General features: G+C 34.2%; 2 protein-coding genes across 2 annotated transcripts; one reads left to right on the forward strand and one right to left on the reverse strand.

The window, feature by feature from the left end:
• Positions 1-865: 865 nt before the first annotated feature.
• Positions 866-1,318, reverse strand: LOC122753799 (40S ribosomal protein S15a-like). The gene has a single exon (XM_044001496.1). The coding sequence runs from the start codon at positions 1,316-1,318 to the stop codon at positions 926-928; it is 393 nt and encodes a 130-aa protein (XP_043857431.1). The 3' UTR covers positions 866-925.
• Positions 1,319-16,884: 15,566 nt separating this feature from the next.
• Positions 16,885-22,136, forward strand: LOC122753784 (olfactory receptor 2T1-like). The gene is made up of 2 exons (XM_044001482.1): positions 16,885-17,793; positions 22,110-22,136. The coding sequence occupies exons 1-2, from the start codon at positions 16,885-16,887 to the stop codon at positions 22,134-22,136; spliced, it is 936 nt and encodes a 311-aa protein (XP_043857417.1).
• Positions 22,137-22,409: the final 273 nt, after the last annotated feature.

The following is a 22,409-nucleotide window of genomic DNA, read 5'->3' on the forward strand; positions in this document are numbered from 1 at the left end:
CTCTGATGAGAATAAGGTTTATTTTTTGCCCATCCCCCCATTTTCTCTTCCATTATGAAAAATTTTATCTGAAAACTCCTCACTGGCTGGCTATCTGAAAGAACTATAGCTGCTTAAGCCAGTCTGTAAGGGCCTGGCCCCTTCCCAACTACTTCTCCCAGACTGATAAGAAAAAGCCTCTTTCAATTTAACAAGAAAAAACAGGGTTTATTTATAAGAATAAATTTAGAGATAAGGATAAAGAAAGATATACGACCTGAAACCTCACCAATGAGCTTGGCTGCTTCCTATCCCCCTGCACTCACTCTCACCTCTCCTCCTCTCTCTTTCCTGCATCTCCTATTCTGTAGCATCCCCCCTTGCAGTTCCTACTGATCCCTTCACTCCACCCATCTCCCTGGGCTTGGTCCTTTCTCTGGCTGTACCCCCTTTCACTTTTCTACTGACCTCCTTCACTCACTAGCTCCCCCTCTCCTCTGCTCTACATCTTCACTCCACCCTCACTAAAACTCCCTTTTAAAAAACCCTTCTCTCTCACATGAACTTCGGCTGGCTGTGCCCACCCCCCCCCAAGATAATTCATTGGCCCTTCCTGGGGCTGGGCCCAAGGCGGGCTGAGGCATGGGGACTCCATGCATATCCCAGCTGAACAGGGCATGACTCCTTGAAGCTTTTGGGGTGGGGCAGGAGGCAGAGAGTCACTCAGCACCGAGGTTTTCTAATTCTAGCCAAAGGTGGGGGGTTCCCCAAATCAATTCTTACAATTATTATAGTTCTTTCATGCCTGCGTATGTGTGTGTGTGTGGGGGACAATTCACCCCATTCAAATTCCCCTCTCCTTCTTGGACGATAATATCTGTAAGTCTTTTTTTTTTTTTTTTTTTGGTCCATTGGAGCATTTTATTTGTATGTATGTTTTACACCCTTAGAAAAAGAATCCCAGGATTTTTCCTCCTGTGTGTTTTTGTCTTGCTTCCTCATGGTCCATGATGTCAGCTGAGGTTGTAAGCACAATGAACCCAAACTGACGGGATGGTAGCAGATTATTCTGCCACTTTTCCAGATCTTTCAATTGAACATCAAATCTGGGGCTGATTACACCACACTTGTTTAATCTGCCTGTGAGGTTCACAACAATTTTTCCTGCTCTATGATCATCGATGATCTCAAATTCGCCAATGTAACTGTGCTTCATCATCACAGTTAAGAACCTGACGATTACTTTAGAGCATGGCCTAATGAGAACCTGGCGTTTTCCTCGTTTTTCTGCATTGTTGATGCTTTCGAGAACATCTGCCAGGACATTCATGCGCACCATGGTGGTGGCACTGCAAGATGGTGGAAAGAGCTATCTGTAAGTCTTAACATCTGTATTATAAGAATAATTAGAAGCATATGTAGACAGAGGGTGTAGTTATAAGGTGATATTGCTGGGATGACACCCCAAAACACAAAATAATGGGGTAAGAAACAAATTGCATGGCAAAGTATTTTTTAAAAGAGTTGATGGACCCCAAGTTAAAGACATTTTAAAAAATGTAATAAACATTTTTATTTATAGTTTTAGGTTCCAATTTTTTTCCCTCCTTTCCTCCCTTCCTCTTTCCCCTAGCCTCTCCCTGAGGTGGCAAGCAATCAGATATGGATTATACTTGTATGATTATGCAAAGTAATACCATATTTTTCATTTCGTACAAGAAAACTTGATTAAAAGAAAAAAATGAGTGAAAAATAGCAAGCGTCAGTCTGTTCCATCAATATCAGTTCTTTCTTTGGAGGTAGATACTATGTTTCATCAATAGTCTTTTGGTATTGTCTTGGATCACTGTATTATTGAGAAGAGTCAAGTCATTCACAGTTCTTCATCAAATAATATTGCTGTTTCTGTGCACAATGTTCTCTTGGTTCTGCTCACTTCACCACACATCATTTCATACATGTCTTCCCAGGTCTTTCTGAAGTCATTCTACTTGCCATTTCTTATAGCACAATAATATTTCATCACCACCATATACCACAGCTTGTTTAACCATTCCCCAATTGATGGGCATTCTTTTAGTTTCCAATTCTTAGCCACCACAAAAAGAGCTGCTATAAATAATTTTTTTTTTACAAATAGGTTAAAGACTCTTAATGGAATTCAATTGAGTAGATTTACAGATGAGCAAATTGAAATCTGGAGAGATACAATGTAATTCTCAAGGTCAAAAAGCTGATAAATGACAGAGTCAAAATGAACATCTCCCCCCTTTGCTTCTCATCATGGTTCTCTCTCCTGCTACAGTAGGATAGACTTTCATAATTATTCCTAATATCATGGCAATAAAAGAACCAAAGTGCCATTAAGCTGCTAAAAAAATTCATCATTTTCTCTTTTATCATTACTCTTAGAGGTAAGAAGCATTAGTAATGATATATTAAAAAAAAAACAACAGAAAATAATTTCATCACCAGTTCAGAACATAGGGAAATAGCAAAAAACTTTTTTAAATCCCTTGTGTTTTTTCTATAAGGTTCATTCCCTCAGCATTGTCTGGACCCTATAAATCAAGCTATACTTAAATAATGATGAGACTGTCTAATTGATTCCTTTTGGGATTCTTAGGAAAGAAATGGATTTCTTCCACCAGAAACCTCATTACAATTTAAAACATGCTAATTTCTCTTAAACTAAATTATTTAAATCCTCTGTCTTCTCTATCACTGGCTCTTCAAAGAGCCTATTTTAATAGATAAGGCTAGAAGAAATTATCTTTCTTCAATTGCCAGTAGTCTTTCATTCATTATATGTCAACAGGTATTTTCTCTTCTGGTTTCTAGACAAGCGCTTAAGGTAGGAAACAAGTATTATGGGCCACATTGGAAAAATAGAGACATTAGTGGATTTTCCCATGGTCACATATCTAAGGTCTTTTTGTATTTTCTACTACTATTTTTTTGACCACATTATTACCACCATAGCTCTTCCTATCCTTGATTATACTTTCTTTTCTAGAGTTGTATTACCTGATACTTAGGTTTTTATAATCTTGAGCAACATTCATGTTTAGATCGCCTTAAACATCATCTAAATTGGGTTATGGGAAAGTTCTAAAGCTATCCTGTATCCTGGGTACTGAAAACTCAAAGAGACACCTTAGTCTCAGGTCCAGGAGATCTTGGAATAAACCTAGACTCTGTCCCTTAACTCTTTAGCATGAATAAAAGTGTGGACTCACTATCTCTTTTCTCTGTCAGTTTAAAGGGTTAGATCTGCTGATTCCTTTAAGTTTGTCTTTCTTTAAATGTCTTTCTTTTATCTATAGAAAAATCTGAATTCTCCTTCAGTTTCCTTTTCTTAAAACCATAAGAATGTTAGAGCTGGAAGAGACATTAATAATAAATCACCTTATTTTTCAGATTAAGGAAACTGTCATTCAAAGAGCTTCTGTAAATTGCCCCAGGCCACAGAGATGGCTAGTGACAGATTTGGAACTTGTACAATCTTTCTGTTTTTCTCTCTTGTTTCTTTCCTTTTACAACACAGTAATTGAGTAAAGCAATGAATCTATGCTTGGTAAAGTTAGTTATAATCTTTTCTTCTCCACAATGTTGCCTTTTCAATTCAGAATGATTTTTTGGCAAGATTTGGCACATGCTGCAAATAAGTCTTGTAAATTAAAAGACATAACAGGGTCTAAGAATTAGGGACCATTAGGTACTTGGGTTGTGGTAAAATTTCAAGTGTAAATTGTACTTTAAATCATGGCTTTAGTATCTCATAGAGTAGGGCTTCTTAAACTTTTCCCACTTGCAACCTCTTTTTGCCTGAGAAATTTTTATATGACCCTGAAGTACAGAGGTATACATATAGCTATACATAACCTTTGACTATTGCCAAATTTTTTTTCTGACCCCCCCACAATCAGTTATGCGACCCCAGATGGGGTTGTGGCCCACAGTTTAAGAAACTTTGTTATAGTTTACCACCCTGAATGATCAGATTTTAGGTTTGTATATGAAGAGATGATGGAGAATAGATATAAATATATAATGTATTAATTAAAAATGACCATTTATAGGAAATGAAATTAGAACTGTGTGATTCAGTACAAAACAATACCCCAAACAAAATGAAATACTTCAATTGGAATAAAAAATGGTACCAGTTCTGTATTAGTTATTTAATTTCTAATGTTACTTCACTTTTCTGGGCCTCTCTCTTTCCTTTATGTATACATACATACATACATACATATATATATATATATGCATATATATATATACACACACACACACACACACACACACATATATATTAGTGAGGCAATTGTGGTTAAGTGTCTGAGACCAGATTTGAACTCAGGTACTCCTGATTCCAGGGCTGGTGCTCTATCCACTGCGCCACCTAGCTGCCCCTCTCTTTCCTTATTTATGAAATGAAAGATGAAAGGTTTGGCATATTATGTTCTCTAGGTTCACTTCTAGGTCTTATAGAATTCTATGATTCTTTATATAAGAGAAGTCTATATAATGCAAAAAGTATTTCAGAGCAAGTTTATGCAAGCTGAAGGCAATTAGCATGTTTAAAACAGAGATGAGGCTCATTTTTTTTTCTATAATAATGAAGCACTTGCTGGTTAATAGAACTATTACGGAACCATTTCAGTCAGTAAGCTGAAGGAAGATGTTTTGGTTGTAATTAGTCTGAGCTTCAGAATTATTGTTGTCACAGGTCATACAATGATGTGTGACCATGATATTGAAGAAGTAATTAAGGTTCTTTCTACCTTTGACATTCTATGATAATATGGTTGAAAGGTAGACTTAAACAGATTACCTGGGCCAAAAGTTAGAGAAGGACTGAAATATTCATAAATGGAAGTGTTGTGGCTTTTTTAAAGGATTGTAAAAGATTAGTCCCTCCTGCTATGTTTAACTGAAAAAGTAATGGTATCCTCTATTCTGTGGCTCTGGAGAGTGTATTGTTGTAGAATCTCTAGCTAGAAGGATAAAAATATAGTAGAATAAATGCATTAGAGAAGTATATATTGATGACAGAACTAGATTGAGGAAAAAGCTATGTAACCATAGGCAGATGACACAATCTCTCTGAGTCTCAAGTTTTTTCATCTGGTGAATTAGAAAATAATTATTCTGCCTAAATCATGGGGTTATTGTGAAGATCAAATGAGATGATAAATATGAAAGTACTCTGGAGCCCCATGGATATGTGAGTGTGAACTTCGTTATTTTTCCTGAATATAAAGAATCACATCATCACCATAATCACCACCACCATCATAACAAAAACTATAATAATAATATTTTTAGTGCTCAGCTATTTAGTGCTCAGATATTTAATAAATATATTTTTAGTGCTCACATATTTTCAAATGCTTTTCCCTCATATTATTTAATCTTTCAGATCATTTTGCCATATTGGCAAAATCAGGAAACACTTAAGTAAGTAATAATTATTAGTTTGATAACACATTTATATAGTATTTCTAGATATAAAAACTGATTTACTCATAACCCCATAAATCAGGTATGGTAGGTATTATTACCTATAATTTATAGAAAGTCTTAGCAGTGCTAAGACTGGTCTGAAGTCAAAGGTAGGTCTAAAATGTAGATTTTATGACTGCAAATTTGACACTCTTTTTGCATCACAGGTTCCTTTACCCTCTATCTCACCATTTGCAGAACCCCTCTAATTTCATAGAATCATAGATTCTCAGATCATAAGATTATGTATTCTGCTAAAACAAGGTTGCCCTCTACCATATCCCCAGCAAGTAGTCATCTAACCTTCATTGTATTACTTTCAATAATAGGGAATTCATTACCACTGATAGATAAGTTATTTAGGTTTCCAATTCAATTGCATATCTAGAAATAGGCTTTCTTCAACCACTTGCTTTTTCCTATGAAGATAGTTAAGTCATATTATTTTAAGTAACTATCAGTCTCATCTAGGAATCTCAGTGTTTGGGACACATTGCCATTCACCAACAAGAATATGTGGAATACCTCACTGTTTATAGATAGAATTCTTTATATAGAATTCATCTTTGAGTAGAACTCTCCATTGGATCTCCATGACAGTGAAAGACAATTTTAGTGAGTATGGATATTAATGACAACAAGGTTTCCCTCTATTGGCAGCATTTTGGAATGGAAAGAGCAAGGAGCATAGAACCACAGGACTTCATTTAAAATTTCAGCTCTGCTTCTAACTGCTTGTATGAGTTTGGGCAAATTATTTAACTTTTCTAGGACTTACTTTTCTAATTTGTAAAATGACAGTTCAACTAGGTCATATTTATAGTTCCAACTCTAGATTTATGTCTTTAAATTTTTTTGTATAATTTTGATATATTCATGAGTGACCCTTTGTATTTTACTCAGCTGAGTCAAATGCTTTTTTTTTAAATGAACAAACAATAAGCACAATGGGATCTTGTATTCTATTAAGTCAATTGTATGAGAGGAAAAGTATAATCATACTTATTCCTTATCATTTTGTAACATTCCATCTTTGGTTTTTGTGGTTATCCTTTCCATTTATATTGTTGTTGTCATTGTGTATATTGTTTTCTTGGTTCTGCTTACTTTACTCTGAATCAGATCATGTAGATCTTTCCATATTTCTAAATTCATCAAATTGATAATTTCTTAAAGCATTAATGCACCACAATTTGTTTACCTATTCTCCAGGCAATGGGCATCTGTTTTGTTTCCAATTCTTAGCTATAAATATAGGTCCTGCTATAAATATTTTGGGAGTTTATAAGGATTCTTTTCTTATCAGTGGCCTCCATGGGATATAAGCCTAGATATGTAATCTCTTGGATCAAAGGGTATGGATAATTTAGTCACTTTATTTTCATAAGTACAAATTGCTTTCCAAAATGGTTGTACTGATTCATAGCTCAACTAACAAAACAGCAGTATGCCTATCTTCCCACAATCACTCTAAAATTCAAAGATCTTGTCATATTCAGGATGTGAGTTAAAAATGTGGGGTTATTTTGATCTTGAACTTACCTTATTCTTAAAAGTTTGGAATATTCTTTTATATTATTGTTAGTAATTTGATAAATTTCTTTTGAGAATTATGTTTTTTAGGGGCAGCTAGGTGGCACAGTGGATAAAGCACTGGCCTTGGATTCAGGAGGACCTGAATTCAAATCCGACTCAGGCACTTGATGCTTACTAGCTGTGTGACCCTGGGCAAGTCACTTAACTTTCATCGCCCCACCAAAAAAACCCCAAAACCCCAAACAAAACAAAACAAAAACCAAACAAACAAAAAAACAACCCACCATGAGTTCTCTGAGTTCCCATCAATTGGGGAATGGTTGAACAAGTTGTGGTACATGAATGTAATAAGAATTATGTTTTTTTAAACATATATGCATATTTAGATCTGTTACACTTTGGATATCAAATCCTTATCAAAGAAATGATACAAAGATATTTTCTGTTTGCTTTTCTTCTTATCTCAGGTGCATTATCAAACACACACACATATATATATGTATATAATTATATATATATGTATATGTATATCCATACACAAAAACATACACATGCACACAGTTATATATGCATTTTGAATACCTAACTCTTATTTGAGAAATTTGACACAAATATTTTTCTTCCCATACAAACTTATCCTTATTCTGAATTCATTATTTTTGTTTGTATAGAATTAAAACAAAATTTCATATGGTCAATATTTCTAGGTGGCATAGTAGTTAGAGTTCTAGGTCTGGAGTCAGATTCATCTTCTCAAGTTCAAACCTGGTCTAGCTGTATGGCCCTGGGAAAGTCACTTAAACCCTTTGAGCTTTCCACAACAGCTTTTCAAATAGACATTTCTTTCCTATACAGTTAATATTTTCTGGTTTATTGAATATTAAGTTATTGAGTTTCATTATTTCTAATTCTTTCTTGTCTAGCTTGTTCTACTAGGATTTCTGTTTTACAGGGTCTAGAAGTGTTATTCCTTCACTAATTCCTTTTCATTATTCTTCTTGACCATTCTAGGTGTTTTGTTTCTATAAATGCATTTTGTTATCATTATGTTGAATTCTGTAAGTTTGTTGATATAGCATTAAACTTTAAGTTAATTTAGATAATATTGTCATTTTTAATTATGTTGGCAAGGTTCATCTGTGAAAACTGAATATTCCTTTTTAAGCTATTCTTAATTGTAATTGAGTCTACATAAGTATGTGTACCATGATAGGTTGATTAAAAACATTTTCTAGTTATTTTGAATCAGATTTCTTTTCCTATTCTAGCTTCTTGGATATTATCATTATTATCATTACTATACAGAAATGATATTTTATAGCTTGCAACTTTATTGAAGCTATTGTCACAATTAATACCTTTGCTAATTTCCTAAAATGTTCTAAGTAAATTATCATATAATTAGCAAATACAGATAGTTTTATTTTTTCTTTTCCTTTATTTACACTTTTAATTTTTGTCTTTTGCTATTGCTAGCATTTCAAGAATTATATCATATAATAGTTGGGAGAGTAAGCATTTTTGCTTGAGTCTTGGATTTATTGGGAAAGCTTATAGAAAATTTCCATTGCAAACAATGCATACAATGCATATGTTAATTTTATATATTTGTTATTATTTATTTAGAAATATTACTCCATGCCTGTATTTTGTGGGGTTTTAAGCATAAATGAGTGTTGGACTTTGTCAAAAGCATTTTCCTATTACCACTGAGATAATTATGTTGACCATTTACCTAATGTTGAAGCATCCTTATATCTTGGTATAAATCCAACTTAATCATGATTAATAATTTCTTCAATAAATTGATGTAGTCTGGCAGGATTTTATTTAACATTTTTGAATCAATATTCATCAATAATATTGTTTCACAACTCTGTATTTTATACTTCCATGGTTTGGGCATTAGAATTATATTTGTCTCATGAAAGGAGCATGGGAGGGTATTTTCAAATATTGAAAATAATTTGTATAGTATTGTTATTAATTGTTCTTTAGAGGTTTGCTATTATTCTTCTATAAATCTATTAGGACTAGGAGTTTTTCCTTTGGTATTTTCTTTATATCTAGTTCTTTTTCCTTTTCTAAGGCAAGCTTTTTATGAAAACTCTTTTTTCCCGTCTTTATCCTTGTTGTTTTATAAGGAAATTGTTGTCTTTGTTAGGTTTTTCAGTCAAGTCAGACTCTTCGTGACCCCATGGACCCTTTGTCTTCCACTATATTGCTTGCATACTCTCTCTCTCTCTCTCTTTTGTTCTTCTTTTTGCGTGTATACACATACACACATACATGCACACATATACTATATGTACACATATATGTATATATACATATATTTGTATACATATTCATACCATACTTCTCCATCTGGTTTAATTGAGTTTGAACTCTAAACTGTTATTACTCTTGGTTACCATATTTTTCTTTTTGTCAACTAAGTCAACGGCTGAATAAGGAGTTTTTTTTTTTTGGTCCTTTCAATCTCGTCAATATGGAAATTGATTTATATTGCTTAAGCTTATGCAAAAGTTGTTATATTCAATACTGTTATTTCCTCTATCCACTTCCTAATTTTTGATATTGAAAATTTGTTTAAATAGTATGTTATAATTGTTTAAATTGAATGTTGTTAGATCATTTAAACATTTTCCCCTTTAATCTAGTTTTAGATTAGTTTTTAATCTTCTAATAAGTCAGTACTCTTACTACAACGGATTCAAAAGTGTTCTCACATCAAAAATGAATTGTTGGGGCAGCTAGGTGGCATAGTGGATAAAGCACCGGCCCTGGATTCAGGAGTACCTGAGTTCAAATCTGGCCTCGGGCACTTGACACTTACTAGCTGTGTGACCCTGGGCAAGTCACTTAAGCCCCATTGCCCTACAAAAAAAAAAAAGAATTGTTTCCTATATGTTAAACTGTAACCAATTACATTTTGCGATTTTTTTCAGGGCTTATTCGTTCAGGGCCTTTTGATTTTTTTCTTGATTATTTTATTTTATTTTCCATGATGTATTGTTAGGAAGCTTTGATATTATTTCTAAGTATTTATCCTTAATTATTTAATATACAAATCATATTTTCCCACATATTTTTCACTTTTTTGTTTATTCCCATATTGAAGTCAAAAAGTATCAAAGTATATGTTAATTTAATTCGGAAGAGTTCTTTTTTATTTTCTTCATCATTATCTAGAACAAATTTTGATGTGTAAGCTGAAAGTATTTTCAAGGCAGTCTTTTTGCAAAACTTTGTTATAAGCCCTACAATAAAACATGACCAATATCCCATGAAATTATTTTTGTTGTGGCCCTTGGATGCAACCAACTCTACCAACTAATTTATGAGACTTCCATGTATTTGTAGTTTCCTCCTTTCTTCTCATTTGTTTATAATAAGAATGTTGGGGGTGGCTAGGTGGCGCAGTGGATAAAGCACCGGCCCTGGATTCAGGAGTACCTGAGTTCAAATCCGGCCTCAGACACTTGACACTTACTAGTGACCCTGGGCAAGTCACTTAACCCCCATTGCCCCGCAGAAAATTTTAAAAAAATTAAAAAAATAAAAAAAAAATATAATAAGAATGTCTATTTTTATACAATTCAGTTTCCCTAGTAGTATGTCTACTTGGTCGTGATTGCTGGAAAATCATATAACCTTTCAGAGTATCAGTAGCTAAATTAATGTTCATAGACATTCCAGAATTTAATGTCACTATTATTATTATTGTAGAAGCATAAAGGAACTGCACAGGTCAGCGGGCCATTTGTGGCAGAGGGTGGGTTGCCATAGCCAAAGAATTCTGACGAGACTACTTATTCCATGATTAATGAGGTTGGTCTTTATATAGCAAACACATTCTGTTGCTGTATTTGTATTCACTGATTTTCCAGCATGGTAAAAGCTGAATCATTTCTATGCTTTGTTACCTTCTCACAAGTTTAAAATTTTTCAGAAGAAACATTAATTAGTTCTCTTGCTGATAGTCTGCTAACTCATCATTTACTGGACACAAAATATCATGCAAAAGCTTTTTGAGGAACTTATATTAGTCTAATGAGACAAGTCATACAAATACATGTATTTTTTATCAAGAACTAAAGGCATATTTTGATGCATATTGTTTAAAAAATCATGGAAAAGGGGGCAGCTAGATGGCGCAGTGGATAAAGCACTGGCCCTGGATTCAGGAGTACCTGAGTTCAAATCCGGCCTCAAACACTCGACACTTAACTAGCTGTGTGACCCTGGGCAAGTCACTTAACCCCCATTGCCCTGCAAAAAAAAAAAAATTCATGGAAAAGCACATATGGAACAACATGTTGGAGATTATTGGAGAAACATTTGATCAAATAAAACTCTCTCTCTCTCTGTATATATATATATATATATATATACACACACACACATATACATGCATGTGTATATAATGTTCTTTGTAACCCAAAAGAGTTACGCAGAGAGGAATCAATATCATTGAGAATCCTAAAAAAATCCAATATTTGAAATATAGATTTCTACAATATGCATTTCCCAGCAACACTTTGTCCTCAAATAATTAGAAACTAAAGGAGCAAAAGAAACATGTTCTCGAGGTAAAACTTTTTAGATTTTATTTGACTATTTCTGAAATTTGCTATTCTATTTTTGATTTGGGTATGCAAAGTTTGTTCTCATGAAGCTTTTTCTTTTCTCTGAGGAGCATAACTTGAGATTTAGGAAAGTAAGATGTTTTAGTTAAAGTGTTGTGGTCCAAACATTTGGATTTCTTATAAGCATGATTAAGAGGAGACAGCTTAAAGATAAAAGCTTAATTAATGCTTTTTAATAATTATTTTGATAATACCTACCTACATATTTGTATACTGGAGGTTGACAAAACGTTTTACCCTCAATCCTTACAAGAGTCCTAAAGATATAAATAGTATAGGAAGTATTATGACCATTTTGTAGATGAGGACTTAGTAGAGCCAGGCTTTTAACCCAGGGTCTCTGATTCTAAATCTAGTATTCTTTTCACTACATCAGAGCTGCTTCATGATGATTTAAAAAATATTTTATATTGCTCAATTGTTTAACATCATCCTCACTCCCCAGTAGTTTTTCTATCCCATTCTCAATGGGATCTTCTCTGGTAATAAAAAATACAGTTAAATAAGACATATGAATTCGTGTAAATTTTTCACCATCAGTCTTATGAAGTTACAATTGGTTATTGCATTGAGTAAAGTTCTGGTTTCATTCAGTATTGTTATGTTTTTTTTCTTTTAAACATTTTTCACTTCCCTGAAAGTCATCCAACCTGTTTTCTTCCTTTTTGAAAATTTTGGTACCAACTTAGTGTTTATTTGCATTTTCTGCAAAACATACATACATATATGGGTCATACACTCACATATACATCTGTATATACATACACACATATGTACGATTGTGTGTGAATATAATGGACTTATGTGGACAAGTTATATGATTTGTTTGTTTTCTGCATTTTATAGATTGAACAATAGGCATTTTGTATCCAATTCCAGGTAAGCATTAGATTTGTTAATGGTTATATGTATGGTTAGGCCAAATGCCTAAGTGATTATTGTTATCTTCCAGAAAGCTCTGCAAAATTCTGTGCTTAAAACAACTAGTATAATGTTATCTGTAAACAAGAACACCTGAAGAACCATATGATCTAGGGTATCTTTTCTCAATGTAGATTTTGTACTGTATATCCACTTTTGACAAGCATATGCCTCCCTGTTTTGCACCTTAAGTAATCAGAGGATTTGGATTAAGTTTATTTCTGCTGTTATTATCTTTCAAAGAATTTTGTACAGCTTTCACATATGTATCATAGGCACCTTGTATGAGGAGAGGCTTTAAAACAATGTTTTGATTTATTGAATTAATGCTTTAAAAAATCGACTAGAAAAAGCAGAGTGGACTCTTGTGTTCTCTACATCTTTCAGTCAGTTGTTTTATGTGGTCTGCTATGGAATAATTTTAGCAAAAACCTATCTATTCCATGCTAATGCCCTCTCAAGGATAACCTCAATAACATAAAGATTCTTCTCAGGAAAATTTAACACAGATGGGAGCATAGGCACGTGGTTCAGTAATTATCCATATTCTCTAGATAGTAAGGAAGAGGTATTTACGTGCCAGACACTGTGCTAAGCACTCATAATTTTATCTTTCACTTTTACATAACATTTTTATATCTCATTTGATCCTCAAAATAACCCTCTCTACAGGGTAAATGCTTTTATTATCCTCATTTTATAAAGGAGGAAATTGAGGCGATCAGGGGTTAAGTAATTTGCCTAAGGTTACATAGCTAGTAAATGTCTGAGGCAAGATTTGAAGTCAGGTTTTCTTGACTCTTGCTCTCTTTACTGTATCACTAGCTACCTCAAAAAGATAGGTGGTGCAGTGGATAAAGCACTGGCCTTGGATTCAGGAGGACCTGAGTTCAAATCCAGCCTCAGACACTTGACACTTAACTAGCTGTGTGACCCTGGGCAAGTCACTTAACCCTCATTGCCCTGCAAAAAAAAAAAAAAGATGGATAAAACAGTAAGTGTTTACTGTACTTATCACCAGACACTGTGCTAAGCACTGGTAATGCAATTATAAGGAAAAAAAAAAAAGACAATCCCTACCCTCAGGGCCTTACATTTTAGGGGAAAACTGATACAAAGAAGCTGGAAAATACAAGGGGGGGGGGCGGAGAGGGAAGGGTATTTGTGTGAGGACAAGGCTGCTAGGGAGGAAGTAGAAAAATCTGGAGAGTCAGGAATGGACTCAGGAGCCAAGAATGAAGTGAGCATAGATGAGCTGGAAACTTCATGAAGTGACAGTTTGTTTTAGGAATTTATCAATTATAAGAGGACTTCAAGGTATCTCCAGAGTCAAAAAGCTGTGGGTGAGGAGATGGAAAAGTCTAGAGAATCAGAAATAGAGCTGAGAATGAAGTCTTAAGTCACCTTTTTTGAGTTACCCATAAGGTATGATTTCCCAAATATTTTCTCTTTCCTTCCTTCAGAATCAATTTATGGGGGCAGCTAGATGGCGCAGTGGATAGAGCACCGGCCCTGGACTCGGGAGGACCTGAGTTCAAATCCGACCTCAGACTCTTGACACTTACTAGCTGTGTGACCCTGGGCAAGTCACTTAACCCCAATTGCCTCACTAAAAAAAACAAAAACAAAAACAAACCAAACAGAATCAATTTATGAATTGATTTCTTAATGTCCTCAGAACTTGTTTTCCCATCTTTAATCTCTTCAGTGCTGTTACTACCTCCTACAAGTAGAATCTGAGCGTACAAATGTGGTTGTTCTATTATTCTTGGTAGCAAAAAGTTTGTCAGAAAAATCTATGTCAATAGTTTTCATATTTTCCTTTTGTTTGTTGACCTTCCATTTTCCTTCTTATGTTTCTTACCAAATTTTCTTTAAATTGGGTTAATTTTCACTTCTCTGTTTTTCACAGCAATGCTTCTCATGATTTCCAATAACTTTCCCTGTGATATTTAATAAATAAATTTATATTATAAATTAGTGTAGCATTTTGCTATCAAATCTCTTTGCCCAATAAGTTTCCCATTCTTTGTGCTTTAGGCATGATAAGAGCATAGATTTAGAATTGGAAAGGATCTCAGAGGACATCCCATTCCAACCTCTTTATTTTACAGAAAAAAATGAAGACTTCTCAAGGATATATATATATATATATATATATATATATATATATATATATATATATATATTTTTTTTTTTTTTTTTGGTGAGGCAATTGGGGTTAAGTGACTCACCCAGGGTCACACAGCTAGTAAGTGTTAAATGTCTGAGTTCAAATTTGAACTCAAGTCCTTCTGACTCCAGGGTCAGTGCTCTATCCACTGCGCCATCTAGCTGCCCCTGAAGGATTTTAAGAAAGTAATTTAAGACTTGTTCAAGGTCACACATCTAGTAAAGGTGATTTTAATCCAGGTCTTCCACACTTCAAGTGTTCTATTCCTTGTTTGGTTCCCTTATTATTGTAATTAATTTATATTGATTTAACTTATCTATGAAATTGCTATAGCCTATGTCTATGTCCTTTCTTCTGTCCCTTTTTCAACATCAATAACCTATTAAAATAGGTCAGGATTAATTGCGTAGGTATATATATTTCTATTTTCCTTTCATATTCATGTTAATTTAGATATTTTAGCTGAGAAATTGGTATGATTGTACATAGACAACTAATATCAGAAACAAGTAATTTATGTCTATTAAAATATAAACAATTCCATTAAAATGTTTATCCTGTAGCTGTCATGTCTAGTATTTCCAATTCTTTTCTAAAAGGAAGTGTGTGTTACATATATGGTTATAAAGCTTCTGTATAACTAACAGTCTTTGGCAATTTATTCTATATTTTTGATTGATATTTTCTTATATATCTGAACATCATTTATTCTTACCTTTGCAATGAAGTCACTGAGTTCATTAATTAATATTTTTATTTGCATTGGAGAATTTTGTTGGGTTTATAGAATTTCTTTATTTCACCTTCTGCAGAGGATGTTGGTCCAAAAGCTAAAATTATTTTCATTAAATGAGATTTTATATTTCTCATTGCTTTTGGAATAGTGAGAAAACTAAAACTAATACATATTTATCATTGATCATTAGACAGAGATTCATAGTACAAAGTAAGTTAAAGTTTATATATGATTTTTAAATTGTGTGATGGTTAGCACTGTGGCCCCTTTTCTATCACTTTTCCATAATTACTGCTAATATAGAAGAAGGTTGCAGAAGACTAAGGGCCATTTTGTATTTTATTTTGTTTCATTGGTTGCAATAGCCTAAAGTCATGTAATAATCACTTACATTTAGATAAAACATTAGGTTTAAAATAATTTTCCTTAGATGGATAGGTTAAATAGGTATTATAATACTTGTATTTTAGAGATGGGAAAACTAAGGCCCAGAGTTAGAACACCGGATTTGGATTCAGGAAGAAGAGTTCAAATCCCCCCTCAGATCCTGTCTATGCAACCAACTCTGAGCATGTCACTTAAATTATCTTAACCTCAGTTTCCTCATTTGTAAAATGGGGACACCTCTTGCTTCATGAGAATGTTGCTGAGGTCAAATGAAATAATATATGTAGAGTACTTTGATAACCTTAAAATATCATATAAACATCAGATATCATTGTAATTTATGGCTGTTATTGTTATTAATATTTTGGTCCAGGCCTGTGATTTCATTAGTGTAGGGAATACCCAGTAAGAAAATTCATGCTGTCGATGTAGTAACAATAGCTCTTCAACTTATACTTGTAGACTGAGACACCGAGAATCACTGGCACATGGTCACACAGCCAGTGTGAGCAATACAAGACTTACATCTAGATATTGTTGACTCTGAGGCTATCCTTCTATCCTCTATGTTTTACTGTCATTATTATTGTTGTTGTTAGTGTTGGTGTTGTTAACAATAATAATAACAATATAACTTGTCAGAGTCACACAGCCAGAAAGTAACAAGTCTGGGATTTGAACCTACATCTTTAACTTTAAGGTCAGGACATTTCAATGACCAGCCTCAACAAATAACCAAACTGTTTTTATGTTGGTATATATCATGCCTATTTGACAAAATGTTTTAGAATGTTTTAATTGCCAAAGATACTCTAAAAATACCAAAAAAGTAAAGCAGAATACATTCTATTTCATTGAATCCTGCTACCTAACTATGTTCTATGGTCTTTGCACATGATTTTAATATTTCTTAGGTTAATGGATGATCATCAGCATTTATTACTTTCTTTGCATGATTCCAGGTCTATATTACTACTTTGATAGAATCAATGGATGGGTACAATACAACCTTTTTCACTGACTTCATCCTGGTGGGGCTCTTCAGCAACAGAGAAACCTCAAGCCTCCTTTTTGTTATTGTCTGTGCTATTTTCTTCACGGCCTTGATGGCCAATGGGATCATGATCTTCTTGATCTATACAGATCTCCACCTCCATACACCAATGTACTTCCTGCTCAGTCAACTCTCCTTCATTGACATGATGTATATCTCAACCATTGTGCCCAAGATGCTTGTGGACTACATTCTGGGACAGAGGACCATCTCCTTTGTGGGATGTACAGCTCAGCACTTCCTCTACCTTACTTTAGTAGGGGCTGAATTCTTCTTGTTAGGCCTCATGGCTTATGACCGTTATGTGGCCATTTGTAACCCTCTGCGCTACCCAATCCTAATGAATCGAAGGGTCTGTCTTATGATCATAGCTGGCTCTTGGTTTGGTGGCTCTTTGGATGGCTTTCTACTCACCCCCATCACAATGAGCTTTCCCTTTTGTGATTCCCGAAAGATCAACCATTTCTTCTGTGAAGCACCTGCTGTGCTGAAATTAGCTTGTGCTGACACGGCTCTATATGAGACTGTGATGTATGTGTGTTGTGTACTGATGCTACTGATTCCCTTTTCTGTGGTAATCGCCTCCTATGCTAGGATTCTCACTACTGTACATCAGATGAGCTCAGTGGAAGGAAGAAAGAAAGCCTTTGCCACCTGTTCTTCACACATGACAGTAGTGACTCTATTCTATGGTGCAGCCATGTATACATATATGTTGCCCCATTCATATCATACCCCAGCCCAGGACAAAATTCTCTCTGTGTTCTATACTATCCTTACTCCCATGCTTAATCCACTCATCTATAGCCTGAGAAATAAAGATGTTGCTGGAGCCCTGAAAAGGGCAATAGGGAAATGTAAGGCCTCACATAGGGTGGCAGGTACATTCTAACACAGTAAATCCTCATATTTAGTTTTTAACCTAGTGTTTATGTTTATGGTTGTGACTCAGTTATTGAGCCAGAAAGATAACTTTTTTTTTCAGTGAGGCAATTGGGGTTAAGTGACTTGCCCAGGGTCACACAGCTAGTAAGTGTTAAGTGTCTGAGGCTGGATTTGAACTCAGGTACTCCTGACTCCAGGGCCGGTGCTCTATCCACTGCGCCACCTTTATCAACAATATCCTGTGTTTTCCCCCTCCCTCTCTCTTCCTTCCTTCCTTCCTTCCTTCATTTGCTCATGATGAGGCTGTTTGGTCAATTTATTTGCCTTCCAAAGTGACATTTAAGACCATGCTTGGGATAATCAGAGTAGGTTACTTTCCATGTCCTCTTTGAAGACTGTTCCACAGTATCTGAAACTCTATTATTGAAGCTTCTTTCCTTCCAGGTAAGCATTAGATTTGTTAAAATTTTGATACCACAGGGGACACCTATGTGCTGAAGTGGATAAAGCACCAGCCCTGGATTCAGGAGGACCTGAGTTCAAATCCAGCCTCAGACACTTGACACATACTAGCTGTGTGACTCTGGGCAAGTCACTTAACCCTTATTCATCCTGCCCCCCCTCCCAATTTAATACCACAGACATTCCTAATAAGATAATGTACATTATCACCTCTATGATTTCATATTGTACTAGAAATGTTAGCTTTAGCAATAAGAGAAGAAAAAGCAATTAAAGGAAATAGAATAGGCAAGGAGGAAACAAAACTATCATTCTTTGCAGATGATATGATGGTATACTTAGAGAATCCTAGAGAACCAACTAAAAAACTACTTGAAACAATGAGCAACTTTAGCAAAGTAGCAGGATATAAAATAAATACATACAAATCATCAGAATTTCTATATATGACCAACATAATTCAGCAGTAAGAGAGAGAAAGAGAAATTACATTTAAAGTAACTGTAGACAGGGGCAGCTAGGTGGCACAGTGGATAAAGCACTGGCCCTAGATTCAGGAGGACCTGAGTTCAAATCCAGGATCAGATACTTGATACTTACTAGCTGTGTGACCCTGGGCAAGTCATTTAACCCTCATTGCCCTGCAAAAACAAACAAACAAAAAACCAAAACAAAACAAAACAAAAAATAAAGTAACTGTAGATAGTATAAAATATTTGGGAGTCTACCTGCCAAGACAAATCCAGGAACTCTACAAACACAATTATAAAACACTTTTCATGCAAATAAAATCAGATCTAAATAATTGGAAAAAACATCAATTGTTCATAGTTAGTCCAAGCTAATATAATAAAATGACAATTCTACCTAAATTAATTTACCTATTCAGTGCAGACTACCTAAAATTATTTTATGGAGCTAGAAAAAAACAAAATTCATATTTTTAAAATATGATGCCCTCTTCATTCACTATAGTAACAACACTGTAAAAGGATATAGAAAATTTAAAGACATAGTCCATTATGGGTGTGAACCCCATTTGATCATCTATCAATGGTTAGAATCTTCTCCCCTTGGATCGTTTAGGTGTTGAAGATATTTTAATTGCCTTTGTGGGGAAAAACTAGACTCTCCTACATAGCAGGGGGAATACATGAAACACTTCCAAACACATAGCAGAAAACAAAAAGAGGTTTTATATGATACCTTAAATCTCCATTCGTACCACTTGCTTTAAAATAAAATGTAACAAATTCTGTACATTATTTTCTAAACCGTCCTGCCTTTCTATGCTTCCTTCTGAATTTCCTTCTCTTATGTGAATTTTATGTGTTGTAATACCCCTATTTTTTTTTATTACTACTCCTCCCCCACACCCAACATTTCTACAATTAAAAAATGAGATAAAGAAAGAAAAGGAAAGCCTTTTTGGTTCCACACAATGGAATCAAAAATGTATGTCTCTTTTCGTACCTTGTGCTTATGAAACAGATAGGGAATATGCCTCACTATCATTCCTTTGGAGATATGGTTGGTCATTTCATTGATAATAGTTCTTGAAGCCTTCAAAGCTTTTATAAAGACAAACATTTATATAATATCATTGTCCTTGTATAACTTATTCTCTGCTTCTGCTCATTTCCCTCTGCATCAACTCAAACTACCCAGAATTTTACTTATTTTTATATTTCTTTTAAAAATAATTTATTGAGATATTTTGGGTTTTTGCATATCAGAATTTTTTGTTTCCTCTCACCTTTTCCCTGTAGAAAGCCTATTTTTTCCATATAAATATTTTATTATTTTCCAGTTACATTTAGAGATAGTTTTCAACATTTGTTTTTATAATATTTCAAGTTTCAAATTTTTCTCCCTCCGTCCCCTCTCTTCCCCCTCGCCATATATAGGTTATATATGTATAATCACAATAAACATATTTCTGCATTAGACATGTTACGAGAGAAGAATCAGAGCAAAAAGGAAAAACCTCAAAAAAGAAAAACAACAACAACAACAACTATAGAAATAGTATGGTTTGATCTATATCCAGATTCATCAGTTCTTTTTTTTCTGGATTTGGAGAGCATTTTCTATCATGAGTCCTTTGGAACTATCTTGGACCATTGTATTGCTGAGAAAAATCAAGTCTATCACAGTTGATCAACACACAATGTTGTTGATACTGTGTACAATGTTCCCTGTTTCTGCTCATCTCACTCATCATCAGTTCATGCAAGTCCTTCCAGGTTTCTCTGAAATCTGCCTGCTCATCATTTCTTACAGCACAATAGTATTCCATTACATTCATATACTACAACTTATTCAGCCATTCCCCAATTGATGGACATCCCCTCAATTTCCAATTCCTTGCCACCACAAAAAGAGCAGCTATAAATATTTTTGTACATGTGGGTCCTTTTCCCTTTGTTATGATCTCTTTGGGAAAAAGACCTAATAGTGGCATTGCTGAGTCAAAGGGTATACACAGCTTTATAGCCCTTTGGGCATAGTTCCAAACTGCTCTCCAGAATGGTTGGATCAGTTCACAGCTCCACCAACAATGTATGAGTGTTCCAATTTTTCCATGGCTTCTTCAACATTTATTATTTTCCTTTTTTGTCATATTAGCCAATTTGATAGGTGCCAGTTGGTACCTCAGTATTGTTTTAATTTGCATTTCTCTAATCAATAGTGATTTAGAGCATTTTTTCATATGGCAATAGATAGCTTTGATTTCTTTATCAGAAAACTGCCTGTTCATATTCTTTGACCATTTCTCAATTGAGAGTGACTTGCATTCTTATAAATTTGATTTAGTTCCCAATATATTTTAGAAATGAGGCCTTCATCAGAAGTACTAACCATAAAAATTGTTTCCCAGCTTTCTGTCTCCCTTCTAATTTTGGATGCATCACTTCTGTTTGTACAAAACCTTTTTAATTTATTGTAATCAAAATCATCTATTTTGCATTTCATAATATTCTTTATCTCCTGTTTGGTCATATACTGTTCTCCTTTCCAAAGATCTGAGAGTTAAACTATTCCTTCCTCTCCTAATTTACCTATGGTATCAACATTTATGTCTAAATCATGTACCCATTTTGACCTTATTTTAGTATCAGGTGTAAGATGTTGGTCTATGCCTAGTTTCTGCCATACTCTCTTCCAGTTTTCCCAGTAGTTTTTTCAAATACTAGTTCCTATTCCAGAAGCTGGAGTCTTTGGGTTTATCAAACAGTACATTACTAAAGTTATTTACTACTGTGTCTCCTGTGCCTAACCTATTCCATTGATCCTTCACTCTATTTCTTAGCCAGTACCAAATAGTTTTGATGACTGCCACTTTATAGTAAAGCTTCAGATTTGGTACAGCTAGCCCACCTTCCTGTACATTTTTTTTCATTATTTCCCTTGATATTATTAACCTTTTGTTTTTCCAGATGAATTTTGTTGTTATTTTTTCTAGTTCTTTAAAATAATTTTTAGGTAGTCTGATTGGTATCGCACTGAATAAGTAAATTAATTTACATAGAATTGTCATTTTTATTATATTAGCTTGGCCTATCCATGAGCAATTGATTTTTTTCCAATTACTTAGATATGATATGATTTATGTGAAAAAATGTTTTGTAATTGTGTTCATAGAGTTCCTGGGTTTGTCATGGCAAGTAGACTCCAAAGTATTTTATATTGTCTACTGTTACTTTAAATGGAATTTCTCTTTCTATCTCTTGCTGCTGGACTTTGTTGGTCATGTATAGAAATGTTGATGATTTGTGTGGGTTTATTTTATATCCTGCTACTTTGCTAAAGTTGTTAATTGTTTCAAGTAATTTTTAGTTGATTCTCTAGTATTCTGTAAGTATACTATTGTATCATCTGCAAAGAGTGATAGTTTTGTTTCCTCCTTGCCTATTCTAATTCCTTTAATTCCTTTTTCTTCTCTGATTGCTAACGCTAACATTTCTAGTACAATATTAAATAATAGAGGTGATAGTGGACATTCATGCTTCACCCCTGATCTTATTGGGAATACATCTAACTTATCTTCATTACATATAATGCTTGCTGATGGTTTTTGGTAATACTGCTTATTATTTTAAGGAAAACACC

This window comes from Dromiciops gliroides, chromosome 4, assembly GCF_019393635.1.
Source record: "Dromiciops gliroides isolate mDroGli1 chromosome 4, mDroGli1.pri, whole genome shotgun sequence".
Lineage (NCBI taxonomy): Eukaryota > Metazoa > Chordata > Mammalia > Microbiotheria > Microbiotheriidae > Dromiciops > Dromiciops gliroides.

Coding starts and splice junctions, on each gene's coding strand:
- LOC122753784 (XM_044001482.1), top strand. CDS start 16,885: ATGGATGGGTACAATACAACCTTTTTCACTGACTTCATCCTGGTGGGG. Junction 17,794..22,109: donor TTGCTGGAGCCCTGAAAAGG/GCAATAGGGAAA, acceptor ACTTTGCTAAAG/TTGTTAATTGTTTCAAGTAA.
- LOC122753799 (XM_044001496.1), bottom strand. CDS start 1,318: ATGGTGCGCATGAATGTCCTGGCAGATGTTCTCGAAAGCATCAACAAT.